The 14503-nt window shown below is 42.3% G+C and overlaps 1 protein-coding gene and 1 long non-coding RNA gene across 2 annotated transcripts in view; both read left to right on the top strand.

Moving 5' to 3' along the window:
• Positions 1-13888, top strand: part of LOC123516058 — a 31870-nt gene extending 17982 nt beyond the window's left edge. The window contains exon 2 of the long non-coding RNA XR_006678074.1: positions 10786-13888. This is a non-coding gene — a long non-coding RNA (uncharacterized LOC123516058). The remainder of the gene's footprint in view (positions 1-10785) is intronic.
• Positions 668-7854, top strand: LOC123516031 (transmembrane protein 68-like). The gene is given in 9 exon segments (XM_045275033.1): positions 668-862; positions 2560-2643; positions 2891-2911; positions 2914-3028; positions 3514-3622; positions 4110-4278; positions 5045-5238; positions 5873-6007; positions 7062-7854. Coding segments are annotated over 9 exon segments (1038 nt in total). The 5' UTR covers positions 668-822; the 3' UTR covers positions 7233-7854.
• Positions 13889-14503: the final 615 nt, after the last annotated feature.

Genomic DNA, 14503 nt, shown 5'->3' with positions numbered 1-14503 from the left:
GTGGTGTCTAAACAAAGGAGTATATGTGTGTGTATGTATGTCTAACAAAGGAGTGTATGTATGTATGTGTGTGGTGTCCAACAAAGTACTGTATGTGTGTATGTGTATGTGTGTGTGTATATCTAACAAAGTGTATGTGTGGAAGTGTGGGTAGACTAGTGATGAGGTGGCGTGTAACAGGGGAGAATAGAAAGGATTAGACAGTGCATACGCGTGTTGTGTTACGAGGACAGTTTTCAAAGGCCACCGTGGTGACTGCAGGGTTCCCAAGCCAGTACAGACCTTATTGCACTCGCTTATCATGAAGAAACCATGCACATGCTCACTCGTAAAAGCATTAATCTCCACTCTTGAATAAGGCAACGTATTCTTAAACACTTCTGTGCTTCACTATTTCAAAAGGCTTCATTTAAATTTACGTTTTTTTTTTTTTATAGGTGTTTTTACGGTTCTAGAGGCAGAATGACAAGATTTCTACATTATTAACTAGAGAAACTCTTGAAAACCCCTCTAGTCATCTCTAGCCTTGGAAAACAGTCAGAGAGAGAGAGAGAGAGAGAGAGAGAGAGAGAGAGAGAGAGAGAGAGAGAGAGGAGCGTTTTTAAGCAAGTTTTTTTTTTTTTTTACGGATCTAGAGGCAGAGTGACAAGATTAACTGGAGAAACACTTGAAAATCCCGCTAGTCATCTCTGTGACCTTGGAAAACAGTCGTGGTGATAGAACAGAGCATTTAATTATTTATTTATTTTTTTTTTCAATACGGACTCAAACTGTATGAGATATAATACTATGTTTAATCTCTAATACTGTAATGCGCGGCTGATGACAATGAGGCTGGACACCGAGAACCAGTCAGCTTGGGGTAAGTGCTGTTTCTACTTGTGCACGTAGCGGAAATGATGAAATGGACAAAAAAGTATTTTAGACCATGCCATTTTTGTTTCTATAGTAAGATAACAAATGGATAAGCAAAATAGAATGATTATAATAGTTATCTCAATTGGATAAGAGAGAGAGAGAGAGAGAGAGAGAGAGATTGATACATTTATTGTTGAATTGATAAATAAATACAACAAAGGAGGAAGATGGACCTTGCCACCCACCCCCTGGGCAAAGACTTAAGGTTAAAGTATCACAAAAATAACTCTGGACAGTATACACAACAAGAATACAAGTATTCAATAAATAAATACACATATTGCACATCTTATTGCCTAAACATCCTACAGTCTGGGAGCAAACTGAGGATATTCCCTGAGTATATCCCTGAGGGTGGCAGAGTCTAGAAGGCTGTTCAAGTCATGTTGACCTTGTGGCCTAAATTTAGAAATGAGAGGACATTCCATGATATAGTGACGCAGAGTGTGTCCCCTTGGTGTAGCACACACCACACAGCACACACCAGGAGAAGCCCTGACTTCCCAAAAGTATTTGTAGCTTAATCTGAGCCTCATTGCCACCCTGTCATGTGATGTAGTGTGTCTCCCGTAGGTGTAAGCACAGCTCTGGGAGACACGTGCATAGTGAAGACTAGTGCTACTGCCCCTATGGCAACAAAGCTCCAACTGATCACTAATGCTACTTTGTACAAAGTCCTTAATGCTACTCTTAACATAACCCAGAGTGTGCTCAGTGCCAGGGTCCACTGTGTCATCTTGTAGGGCACACTGAGCAAGGTGGTCTGCTTTTCATCTAACGGGATACCCACATGAGAGGGTATCCAGATGAAATGGACCGTGGCACCAGCACCTTCTAGGGCGTGGATGAGATCAAGACACTTAGTAACTAGATCACAGTCCATGGGGAAGGTGGATTGAAGGGCATACAATGCAGCCTGACTGTCAATAAAGAAATATATAATCTTATGGAGAGGCGCCACAATGTGGAGCGAGAGAAATAAATAAATAAATAAATAATAAGAGCTTAAATTAATACTGCTTCATCAAATAGCAAATCATCATAATCCGATTTCAAACAGCTGAGACACAGAAAAGTAGCCCCGTTGGAAAGAGAGACACCCCACCACCACCACCACCACCAGCCCCCCCTCCCCTCCGTCATCTCCCCTTGATAAACGTAAACACCGATACAAAAACTCAACACCCTTCACCATTACACCCTCACCGTGACCTGACCACCTCCCCTCACCCCTCCCCCCCTCTGACCTGACCAGCTGGAGCTGCATTACTGAGAGGGATGACCTGAAGAAGGGTTAGAACAGGTCACAGGTCAGAGGGGATGAGTAAGACATTCCTATCAGGTCGAGCACACACCTGACCTCATCTGACCTGACCCCGCCGTCTCTGGTCCTGGTGAGCTGAGCCTAACCTAATCACGTTGACCTCTTCATGAAAACAACCTTAGTGTGTGTGTGTGTGTGTGTGTGTGTGTGTGTGTGTGTGTGTGTGTGTGTGTGTGTGTGTGTTAACTGCCATAACTAACTAGCTAATTAATTCTCAACTACTACTACTATTGATAAAAATAGTAATAATAATACACAACTACTACTACTACTATTATTACCACCACCACCACTACTACTCCCCCCTCCCCCCGCAGGCACCTCCACCATGACTTGTGACGACTCCTCCAGCTTCTGCGCCCTGGTCAAGAATGTCACCATGGCCGCCAGTGCCTTTATTGGTGAGTGCCGAGCCACCACCACCAACCACCACCACCACCACTTGCTTCTCTGACGGTGGTGGTGGTGGTGGTGGTGTGTGTGTGTGTGTGTGTGTGTGTGTGTGTGTGTGTGTGTGTGTTTCTTTGTGTGTGTGTGTGCTTGTATGCTTTAGAACAACAAAACATCTAACAAATTATCCATCTACCTCTGTGTGTGTGTGTGTGTGTGTGTGTGTGTGTGTGTGTGTGTGTGTGTGTGTGTGTGCAGGCCAGCAGATGGACCTCCTGTACCTGGGTGGGTGTGGTCGCTGGTGTTCCCGGCGCTGCTGGTGGTGGTGGTGCTGCCCTGCATCATCCTCCTCCTCCTCTACTTCTCCGCCTTTCTCCTCTACGTCTTTCAAAGGAGGTAAGGAGGAGGGAAGGGAGGGAGAAGAGGAGAGCTTGCATTGTACCTGTAGAGAAGAGGAAAGGGAGATAAAAGAGAGGAAAGAAGGAAGGGAGAGAAAAAATAGGATAAAAAGAGGAGGTTTTGTGAAGTGGTTTTTTGAGTCTAGAAAGAGGAAGAAAGGAGAATAAAGATAGGATAGAAGGAAGGGAGAGAGGAAAAAGAGAGTAGAGAGAGAGAAGAGAGAATAGGAAGAAAGGAGAGATAGAGAAAGAGATGTTGTGAAAAGTGTTTGATATTGAAGCTAGAAATAATGAAAAGGGTGTAAGAAGTGTGTGTGTGTGTGTGTGTGTGTGTGTGTGTGTGTGTGTGTGCTGTGAAGTGTTGTGAGGTGGTATGATGTGTTGTGAGGTGTTGTAAGGTATTGTGAGGTGTTGTAAGGTATTGTAAGGTGTTGTAAGGTATTGTAAGGTGTTGATCTCCCCTCCCCCCCCTTCCCCTGACAGACGGACTCTCCTCCACGTCCTACATGAGTCCTTGGAGCACCGTGACCCTTGGGCTGGCGGCCGCTACCTCATCTCACTCATCTGGGACGCTCATGGCTATATCTGGCATGTGTGTGTGTGTGTGTGTGTGTGTGTGTGTGTGTGTGTGTGTGTGTGTTGGTTCTGTATGGTCAGTTTGTCACTTTGTGTGTGTATTGAGTAAGTTCAGTTTGTTTTTTATGTTTATTTATTTATTTATTTATTTATTTATTTATTTATGTTTAATCTTGATGTAATTTGATTTTGTGTATGCTTTCTTCATTGTCCAGTATGTCTGTTGTTTTGTATACACACACACACACACACACACACACACACACACACACACACACACACAGGGAAAGATAATGGTACAGCCAGTAATTATATACAAACAAACTAACAAACAGGAAAATAACACAACAAGAACCAAATTGTGTCTTAAAAGTGAAACAGAGATGTTATTACCCCTCTCTCTCTCTCTCTCTCTCTCTCTCTCTCTCTCTCTCTCTCTCTCTCTCTCTCTCTCTATCCCTATCCCTATCCCTATCCCTCCTCCTCCCTCCCTCCCACCACCAGGATATGAAGTGTGTGGTCTGGACAACCTGCCTGATAGGGGTCGTTGCCTCATCATCTACTACCACGGTGCCATCCCTATCGACATCTATTACCTGGTGGCCCGGAGCATCATCGTGAAGGGCCGCCTCATTCACTGTGTGGGCGACAGGTTCCTGGAGAAAGTCCCCGGTCAGTGCTGTGTCTTTTTTTTCTTTTTCTTTTTTATTTTACACCATGTGGGGTTTTCACAGGAATTTCTGGGCTGAAGGGATACTTTTTGTGGTACCTCCTATCTCAAAGCCCACCCGCTAGGAGACCGTTGCCCCGAGTGAGGAAGCCCAACCTACACTCAGACCGTGGACAGGATTCGAACCCATGCGCTTGGAGACCCCTCGGACCCCAAAGCACGCATGGTTCCACTGCGCCACTGGGGAGATGTGCTGATGTTGTCCTCTCTTACTTTGATACCATTTTTGTCTAAGTTTTGTCTATTTAAGTTTTGTCTATTTCATATTTGTCTGTCATATCTTTTGTCTTTCATTACTGTTGTCTGTTATAACTTTTACCAAACCTAACCTAACCTAACCTAACCTTATCTAATCTAACCTAACCTAACCTTACCTAACCTAACCTAACCTTATCTAATCTAACCTAACCTTTACCTTACCTAACCTAACCTAACCTTATCTAACCTAACCTAACCTAACCTAACCTAACCTAACCTAACCTAACCTAACCTAACCTAACCTAACCTTATCTAATCTAACCTAACCTTACCTAACCTATCCTTACCTAACCTAACCTAACCTAACCTAACCTAACCTAACCTAACCTTATCTAATCTAACCTAATCTAACCTAACCTAACCTAACCTAACCTAACCTAACCTAACCTAACCTTACCTTACCTAACCTAACCTAACCCAACCTTACCTAACCTACCCTAACACACACAGGTTGGAAGGTGATCTTGGAGGCGTTTGACATCACCGCTGGCACAATCAGCTCCTGCATCAAGACACTTTCAGAGGACCACATCCTGAGCATCTCTCCGGGGGGTGTAAGGGAGGCACAGTTCTCTGACCACAACTACCAACTGCTGTGGGGCAACCGAACGGGCTATGCTAAAGTGGCCCTGGGTGCTAATGCTGTGAGTGCTGTGAGGGATATGTGGGGAGGGAGAGAGGGAGAGGGAGAGAAGCAGGGAAAGAGAGAAATAGGAAATGAGGGAGAAGGAGAGAAAAGGAAAGAGAAAGAAGGAAAAAGAGAGAAAGAGGGAGAAGGAAAGAGAGAGAAAGATGGAAAGAGAGCGAAAGAGGGAGAAGGAAAGAGAGAAGGAAGGAAGAGAGGGAGAGGGAGAGAGAGGGAAAGACAGAGAGGGAGATGGGGAGAGAGAGAGAGAGAGAGAAGTAATTAGACTATGGCAATGAATAAACTGAAGGAAAAGGAAGAAATAAAGATAAGAAATAAGAAAAGAGAGAAAAAAGAGGAAGAAAAAATGCTGTGATAGTTAACCTCTGCCATACACCAACCACACTAACTCTCTCTCTCTCTCTCTCTCTCTCTCTCTCTCTCTCTCTCTCTCTCTGTCAAATCTCTTATACTTCATTATATCTCTTCTTGTCACTAACTCCTCCTCTCTTTCTCTCCTTCTTCCTCTCCCTCTTCTTCTTCTTCTTCTTCTTCTCTCTTCTTCTTCTTCTTCTTCTTCTTCTTCTTCTTCCTCCTCTCTCTCTCTCTCTCTCTCTCTCTCTCTCTCTCTCTCTCTCTCTCCCCAATCATAGCCCATCGTGCCAGCCTTCACAGAGAACATTCGCGAGGCTTTCCGAGTGGTTGCCTGGCCCCAGCGTCTGTGGGTCACCCTGTATGAGAAGCTAAGATTCCCCTGCGCTCCCATCTATGGCGGCTTTCCTGTCAAGGTGAGTGGTCGGCCGTCATTAGGAGAATTGTGTGTGAAGACGTTTGCCCCACACGTTACCATGAGTTTTGGGTGTGATTAGATGGTTTTATTGACATTAGGAAGAGTGTCTATGGAGATCAGAAGATTAATGGCCACAGTCTTCACTATTTTAATCCCCTACATGAGTTTCTGAAGCTGTATAAAATCACCAAATAGTAAGGAGAATGAATATGGAGACTCATGTTTTTAGGGCATTTTAAGACAGTTTGCCATGTTTTGGGGCCATTTTAAGACAGTTTGGCTATGATAACACCATTTTATTGACATTAGGAAGGGTCTATGGAGGTCAGAAGATTAATGGCCACAGTCTTCACTATTTTAATCCCCCACGTGAGTTTCTGAAGCTGTAGAAAATCAGCAAATAGTAAGGAGAATGTAAATGGAAATGCATCATGGCACTAAAGAGGTTAGTTGTCAGTCTCCTTACAGGTTTGATAGAGTCAGCCAAAAGAAATGGATATATGTCTTGAAATCTCCCTCTTAGATGAAGTCAAGCTGTAGGAAGGTGGAAACACAGAAGCAGGCAGGGAGTTCCAGAGTTTGCCAGAGTTTAGCAGGTGGAAGTAGATTAATAAAGGGGTGGTTTGTGTGGTAATGTTAGATAAACAGTGAAATAATGGTAGTAAGAGATTAATAGAGGGGTGATAGAAGCAGGCCAAGAGCTCAAGAGTTTACCAGGTGGAAGTAGATTAATAAAGGGGTGATTTATGTGGTAATGGTAGATAAACAGAGTGAAATAATGGTAGTAAGAGATTAATAGAGGGGTGACACAGAAGCAGGCAGGGAGTTCCAGAGTTTACCAGTGTGCCAGGTGGTAATAGGTTAATAAAGGGTTGGTTTGTATTTTAATGGTAGATAAACAGTGAAATGATGGTAGTAAGAGATCAATAGAGGGTGATTTGTAAAGTAATGGTAGATAGAATGAAATAATGGTGGTAGAAGAATGATGAAATATTGAAGGGGTTAAATACTGCCCTTACAAAATAATAACGACACCCCATCCTCCTCCGCAGCTGAGGACTCACCTGGGGGAGCCTATATACCCAAAGGCCGGCGAGACCCCCGAGGAACTGGCCGAGAGAATACAAGAGAGTCTGGCGCTGATACGGGAGAACCAGAGGCTGCCGGGCCGAATCCTCAGAGCACTCTTGGCCAGGGTGTATGAGGCCCCCAAGCAGCACTAGTGAGGCTCTGTGGTCCCTGGTGATGAGAGGGAAAGGTGTGGTGATGGGGTGTTGTGTAGTGTTGTGATGATGTGTTTGTCAGGGAAGAGAGAGAGAGAGGAGGGGGGGGTGTTATGGAGAGAAACAGAAAGAGAGAGAGAGAGAGAGAGAGAGAGAGAAGAAGGATTAGTCACTCTCATATTAGAAGTATTGTTTCTAGTGCAGGAGAGGGAAGAGAATGCTGGGTAATATTGGTCTCATCTGTCAGAGAGAGAGAAAGAGAAGAAGAAGAAGGATTAGTCACTCTCTCATATTAGAAGAGGCATTTTTGGTCCAGGAGAGAGAAGGAAGGAAAGAGAATGCTGGGTAATATTGGTGTTGTCTGTGAGGGAGAGAATTGGACACACTGACAGGGGGACATGAAGTGGTGTTGTCTGTGGTGGAGGTGGTGTTGTTTGTGGTGGTGCTGGTGTTGCTCTCACTGATCTACTTAAAGCATAATTGTTCCTACACTAACCAAAATGACTGAAAGGTGTGTGTGTGTTTATTTTTTTTATTTTTTATTTTTTTATTTATTTTTTTTTTTTTTTTTTTACGTAGGGAAGAGGGCCAGCCAAGGGCAAAAAAAAGAAAGTTAGAAAAAGGCCCACTTGAGCGCTGGCTCTCCAAAGAGTTCAAAAAGTGCCAAAACCGTCAGCCAGAATTAGGGGAGCAAATGCCTCAATACCTCCCTCTTAAAAGAAGACAAGTTGTAGGAATTCGGAAATACAGATGCAGGGAGGGAGTTCCAGAGTTTACCAGTGAAAGGGATGAATGATTGAGCGTACTGGTTAACTCTTGCATTAGAGAGTTGGACAGAATAGGGATGAGAGGAAGAAGAAAGCCTTGTGCAGCGTGGCCGCAGGAGGAGGGAGGCATGCAGTTAGCAAGATCAGTAGAACAGTTACCATGAAAATAGCGATAAAATATAGAAAGGGATGCAACATTTCGGCGGTGAGAAAGAGACTGAAGACAGTTAGTCAGAGGAGGGAGTTGATGAGACGAAGAGCTTTCGATTCCACCCTATCAAGCAAAGCTGTGTGACTGGAACCCCCAAACATGCGAAGAGTACTCCATACAGGGACGGATAAGGCCCTTATACAGAGTAAGCAGTTGGAGGGGCGAGAAAAACTGTCGGAGACGCCTCAGAACACCTAATTTCATAGAAGCTGTTTTAGCAAGAGATGAGATGTGAAGTTTCCAGTTAAGATTATGAGCAAAGGACAGACCGAGGATATTCATTGTGGAAGAGGAGACAGTTGAGTGTCATTGAAGAAGAGGGATAGTTGTCTGGAAGGTTGTGTCGAGTTGATAGATGGAGGAATTGAGTTTTGAGGCATTGAAAACTACTAGATTTTCTCTGCCCCAATCGGAAATCTTAGAAAGATCGGAAGTCAGGCGTTCCGTGGCGTCCCGCGTGATCTGTTGATTTCCTGAAGGGTTGGACGTCTCTGAAAGAACGTGGAAAGATGTAGGGTGGTATCATCAGCGTAGGAGTGGATAGGGCAAGAAGTTTGGTTAAGAAGGTCATTAATGAATAATAGAAAGAGAGTGGGTGACAGGACAGAACCCTGAGGAACACCACTATTAATAGGTTTAGGAGAAGAACAGTAGCCGTCTACCACAGCAGCAATAGAGCGGTCGGAAAGGAAACTTGAGATAAAGTTGCAGAGAGAAGGATAGAAGCCGTAAGAGGGCAGTTTTGAAATCAAAGCTTTATGCCAGACTCTATCAAAAGCTTTTGATATGTCTAACGCAACAGCAAAAGTTTCACCGAAATCTCTAAAAGAGGATGACCAAGACTCAGTAAGGAAAGCCAGAAGATCACCAGTAGAGCGACCTTGACGGAAGCCATACTGGCGATCAGACAGAAGATTGTGAAGTGACAGATGTTTGAGAATCTTCCTATTCAGGATAGATTCAAAACTTTAGACAAGCAAGAGATTAAAGCTATAGGACGGTAGTTTGAGGGGTTAGAACGGTCACCCTTTTTAGGAACAGGCTGAATGTAGGCGAACTTCCAGCAGGAAGGAAAGGTAGAAGTCGATAGACAAAGTTGGAAGAGTTTGGCCAGGCAAGGTGCAAGCACAGAAGCACAGTTTTTGAGAACAATAGGAGGGACCCCATCAGGTCCATAAGCCTTCCGAGGGTTTAGGCCAGCAAGGGCATGGAAAACATCATTACGAAGAATTTTGATTGTAGACATGAAATAGTCAGAGGGAGGAGGAGAGGAGGACAAGCCCAGAATCGTCCAAGGTGGAGTTGTGAGCAAAGGTTTGAGAAAAGAGTTCAGCTTTAGAGACAGAAGAGATGGCAGTGGTGCCATCAGGATGAAATAAAGGAGGAAAGATGAAGAAGTGAAGTTATTTGAGATGTTTTTGGCTAGATGCCAGAAGTCACGAGGAGAGTTTGAGTTTGAAAGATTTTGACATTTCCTATTTATGAAAGAGTGTTTGGCAAGTTGAAGAACAGACTTGGCATGATTCCGGCAGAGATATAAAGTGCATGAGATTCAGGAGATGGAAGGCTCAAGTACCTTTTGTGGGCAACCTCTCTATCATGTATAGCACGAGAACAGGCTGAGTTAAACCAAGGTTTAGAAGGTTTAGGTTGAGAAAAGAATGAGGAATGTACGCCTCCATGCCAGATACTAACACCTCTGTTATGCGTTCAGCACAAAGAGATGGGTCTCTGACACGGAAGCAATAATCATTCCAGGAAAAATCAGCATAATACCTCCTCAGGTCCCCCCAACTGGCAGAGGCAAAACGCCAGAGGCACCTTCGCTTTGGGGGATCCTGCGGAGGGATTGGAGAAATAGGACAAGATACAAAAATGAGATTGTGATCGGAGGAGCCCAACGGAGATGAAAGGGAGAGAGAGATGTGTGTGTGTGTGACGTTGCTCTTTCTTTGATTTCTTTCTTTCTTTTCCTGTTTCTTTATTTTATTTACTCTCTCTCTCTCTCTCTCTCTCTCTCTCTCTCTCTCTCTCTCTCTCTCTCTCTCTCTCTCTCTCTCTCTCTCTCTCTCTCGTGTGTGGTAGTGGAAGAGTGTGAAGTAATGGTGATTCGAGTATCTTAACACAATTTTTTTTTTTTTTTTTCTTGCGGTCATGTAAATTTTGTGCATGACAGTGGAAGAGTGTGAAGTGATGGTGATTCGAGTATTTTAACACAATTTTCTTTTTTATTTCTTGTGGTTAGGTTAAATTTTGTGTGGCAGTGAAAGAGTCAAAAGTGATGGTGATTCTGGTGTCTGAACGCAAATTTTCTTTCTTTCTTTCTTTCTGGTAGTGTGGAATTTTGCATCTCACAGTGAGAGTCAAAAGTAATGATGATTCTGGTGTCTTAATGCAATTTTTCCTCTATATTTTGTTCCTTGATGCTTAAAAACAACTTGATTGCCTGAAGTGGTGTGGAACAAAAACTTACTCACTCTAAACTTGAACGAGAGAGAGAGAGAGAGAGAGAGAGAGAAACATCCTTACTGCCTCTACCACTACAAAACAAAAAAACTTTATCTAAACTTGAAAGAGAGAGAGAGAGAGAGAGAGAGAGAGAAGACATCAGTACTGCCTTTACCACTATAAAACAGAAAAACTTGAACGAGAGAGAGAAGACAACATCAGTCCATTACTCCATTACATGACAAAAACTTACTTAATATAAACTTTAACGAGGGAGACGACGTTGAATCAGTCTCTCTTTTTACCACATGACAAAAACTTACTTATTCTAAACTGTAGCAAGAGAGAAAGCAAATCTATACCGCCTTTATGACTTAAAAACAAAAAATAACTTACTTAATATAAATTTTAACGAGAGGACATTGAACCAGTCCCTCCTTCACTACCGCATGACAAAGACTTACTCTAAACTTGAATGAGAGAGACAAGACAACATCAGTATCGTCTTTATAACTTTATAATGAGAACTTACTTAATATAAATTTTAACAAGAGAGGACATTGAATCAGTCCCTCCTTCACCAGTACATGAAGAAAACTTACTCTAAACTTGAATGAGAAAGACAACATCAGTACTGCCTTTGCAACAACATAATGAGAACTTACTTCATATAAACTTTAATGAGAGAGAATACATTGAAAGTCTCTCTCCTCTACCACTGCATAACAAAAACTTACTCTAAACTTTAGCAAGAGAGGAAGCAAACCCGTGCTGCCTTTATGACTTCAAAACAATAAAAAAAATGAACAAGACAACATCAGTACTGTCTTTACAACTATATAACAAAAACTTACTCTAAACTTGAATGAGAGAAAGTGTACATCCCATCACTCCCTCCCTCACCACTACATGACTAAAACTTCCTCTAAACTTGAAGGAGAGGGAAGACATTGAATCAGCCCCTCCTTCACCACTATATAGCTAAAACTTCCTCTAAACTTTAACGAGAGAGAAGACAATGAATCAGCCCCTCCTTCACCTTTACATTTTACTTTATGGAACATTATACAAAAAGAAAAAGTATATATTGTGTGATTACTATTGGCGATGGTATAATTTTATGTATGTTGAGTGAAAAAAAGGGAAGGAAAAAAGTAAGGTGTAAATATTCCGATAACACAGAATTTTACTTAATGAAGCGAGATGAGAGGAACTATATATTGGGTGTTTACCGCTGGTGATAACATAAGATAACATAATTTTACTTATATTCAATGAACAAGACAAAAAAAGCAGGGTGTCAACATTCCAATAATGTAGGATTTTACTTAATGAAATGATAGACAAAAAAGAAAACTGCATATTGTGTGTTTACTGCTGGTGATAACATGATTTTGCATACGTTCAACGAAAGGAAAAGAAAGGAAAATCAGGGTGTGAATATCGCAGCAACACAGAATTTTACTGAATGAAAAGAGAGATGAGAAAATATATTGTGTGTTTACTGTTGGTGATGATGTTATTTTGCTTACACTCAGTGAAGGAAAGGGAAGAGGAAGCAGGCTGTGAATATTCTGACACCACAAAACTTTACTAATACTGAATGAAGCGAGAGGCAAAAGAAAACGATGTACTGTATTGTGTGTTTTCTATCAACTATAACGTTATTTTGCCTACAACTCCTGAAGGAAAGGGAAGATCAGGCTGTGAATATTGTGACATTACAAAACTTTGCTGATATTGAATGAAGCGAGAGACAAAAGAACAGAAGAACAGAATATATCGATCACACATTACAATAACATCACCTTACACCTATCCAGTGCTGCATGAAACAAACAAAAACAGCCTGTAAATATATTCCAATTCACACAAAAGATGACTTAAATTCAAAGCAGAGAGAGAAAACAATACGTCACATACAAATTACTTTACTTAATGACCTTGTATTAATCACGTCAAGGCTGTGTCATGTCTTAGTGTGTCTACTCCAAAGCGTCTCCTGAGTCTGGGTCTGAATGGTCCCCCTAGTGAGTGCGTGGTTGTCAGATCTTGAGACAAACCGTGAGCTGTCTTTGTGATAAGTGCGCTGATCAACAGAAAACAAGCATTATTCACATCAAATCAATGACGTTATCAATAAGCTACAGTGTTTGGAACCCAGGAGCCATTTTACAGACTATTGTATAACCCTCAAGTGTGACCTTTGAGAGACATGTGGTCAATATGGGTCACAGGAGGAGGAGGAGGTGAAGGTGCTGGGAGTTCAAAGTTTAGGTCAGATAAGGTGAAACAAGTGACTATGTGTGAAGTGACAAGCATGAAAGCAGAGGTCAGGTTAGATAAGGTGAGGTGGAGTCAGGTCATGCTGATAGAGATGAGAGTTGAATGATAGACAAGCTAAAAGAGAGAGAGAGAGAGAGTAGGAGTCCCGATAGCCAAGTGGACAGAGTGACAGTGTTGAAATGTTACACTGAGAGACAAGAGGTGACTTTGAACCTGACTAAGAATTAAAAAAAAATAAATAAATAAATAATCATATCCTTTTAAGTGTGTCCACGTGTGAGGAGGTGAAGGGAGGGTGAGCGTGTCCAGTACAAAGAGAGGGCCTGCAGGGAGGTGAAGGGGTCAGTGTTTGGGAGTGTTGGTGTAATTGTGTCTTTCATTGTCTCACTGAATCACACTTCTTTTTCACTGTGGGGGTGTCGTAGCCTGGCAGTTTGAGGCAGAGAGGAGTTGAGTGTGTGTATGTGTGTGTGTGAGTAAGAAATAATGTCCATGTGTGTGTGTGTGTGTGTGTGTGTGTGTGTGTGTGTGTGTGTTCATCTTCCTCACACTCACACACACACACACACGTATTCACAGTTAGCATAATCCATTAATCACTTCACCACCAGTCACATTGTCAGCAGGCATATCTTATCTAATCTTATCTATATAACGCAGGAGTATTGCTCTGGTACACGCATAATATCAATATTTTTACCTTGCTGGTTGCAATTTTACATACATAATAGTTGTAAATTTACTGAGTTACATGGATCAGTTATTATCATTGTTGTGTTTAGATGTATATGCATATTTGTTGAGGGAAATGTATCTATGTAGCTGATGTGTATTTATCAATGTATTAGGTCACTGAGAGGGAGAGAGAGATTTCTGATACATTGACTAGTCTTACTCTGTTTGTTAATGTTTTGTTACCGAGGAAAAGTAAAGAAGAAAAATTAGTACTGTCTTTTACAATATATCACCGCCACTCACATCTTACAATATATCACCGCCACTCACATCTGTCCGTCTGTTTGTTTGCACCTTACTGGGAGTGTTAAGAGAAACACTGGTGCACATTCCTCTTTCATACAAGTGTGTGTGTGTGTGTGTGTGTCACTTGGTTCTTGTGTAGACATACAAACTCTGTTAACTTCTGTCACTCCACAATTGATGCAGCTTGAGAGGCTCAGACTACACCACTTATACTTACTGTCATTCCTCTCTCTCTCTCTCTCTCTCTCATGCATGCTGCTCTCAGAAAACTCATTTCCTCAAGTCCTCACTATGTACTTATTACACATCCTCTGATCCTGATGTCATTGCCAGCAGGATAACATTATTCCTCAAACCTCTTTTTTGCATCCTTAGACACATCCCACCCTCTTAGCATTAGCCAGTGATCCTACACTCTGCCTGAATTTCACATAACACTTTTATATCAATGGCACCGTGTCTAACCAGCACTGCTTCCAAATATTTGAGCCTACTTGCATCTTACATCTTGTCCCCTTCCTCCCCCACTCACCCTGCTGTCTACTGTATTCTATGTTCTTCAAACTTCTTCAAACATG

This window comes from Portunus trituberculatus, chromosome 5, assembly GCF_017591435.1.
Source record: "Portunus trituberculatus isolate SZX2019 chromosome 5, ASM1759143v1, whole genome shotgun sequence".
NCBI classification, from domain to species: Eukaryota; Metazoa; Arthropoda; class Malacostraca; order Decapoda; family Portunidae; genus Portunus; species Portunus trituberculatus.
The sequence above is the reverse complement of the archived record's forward strand: the minus strand, read 5'-3'. Positions and strand labels throughout refer to the sequence as shown.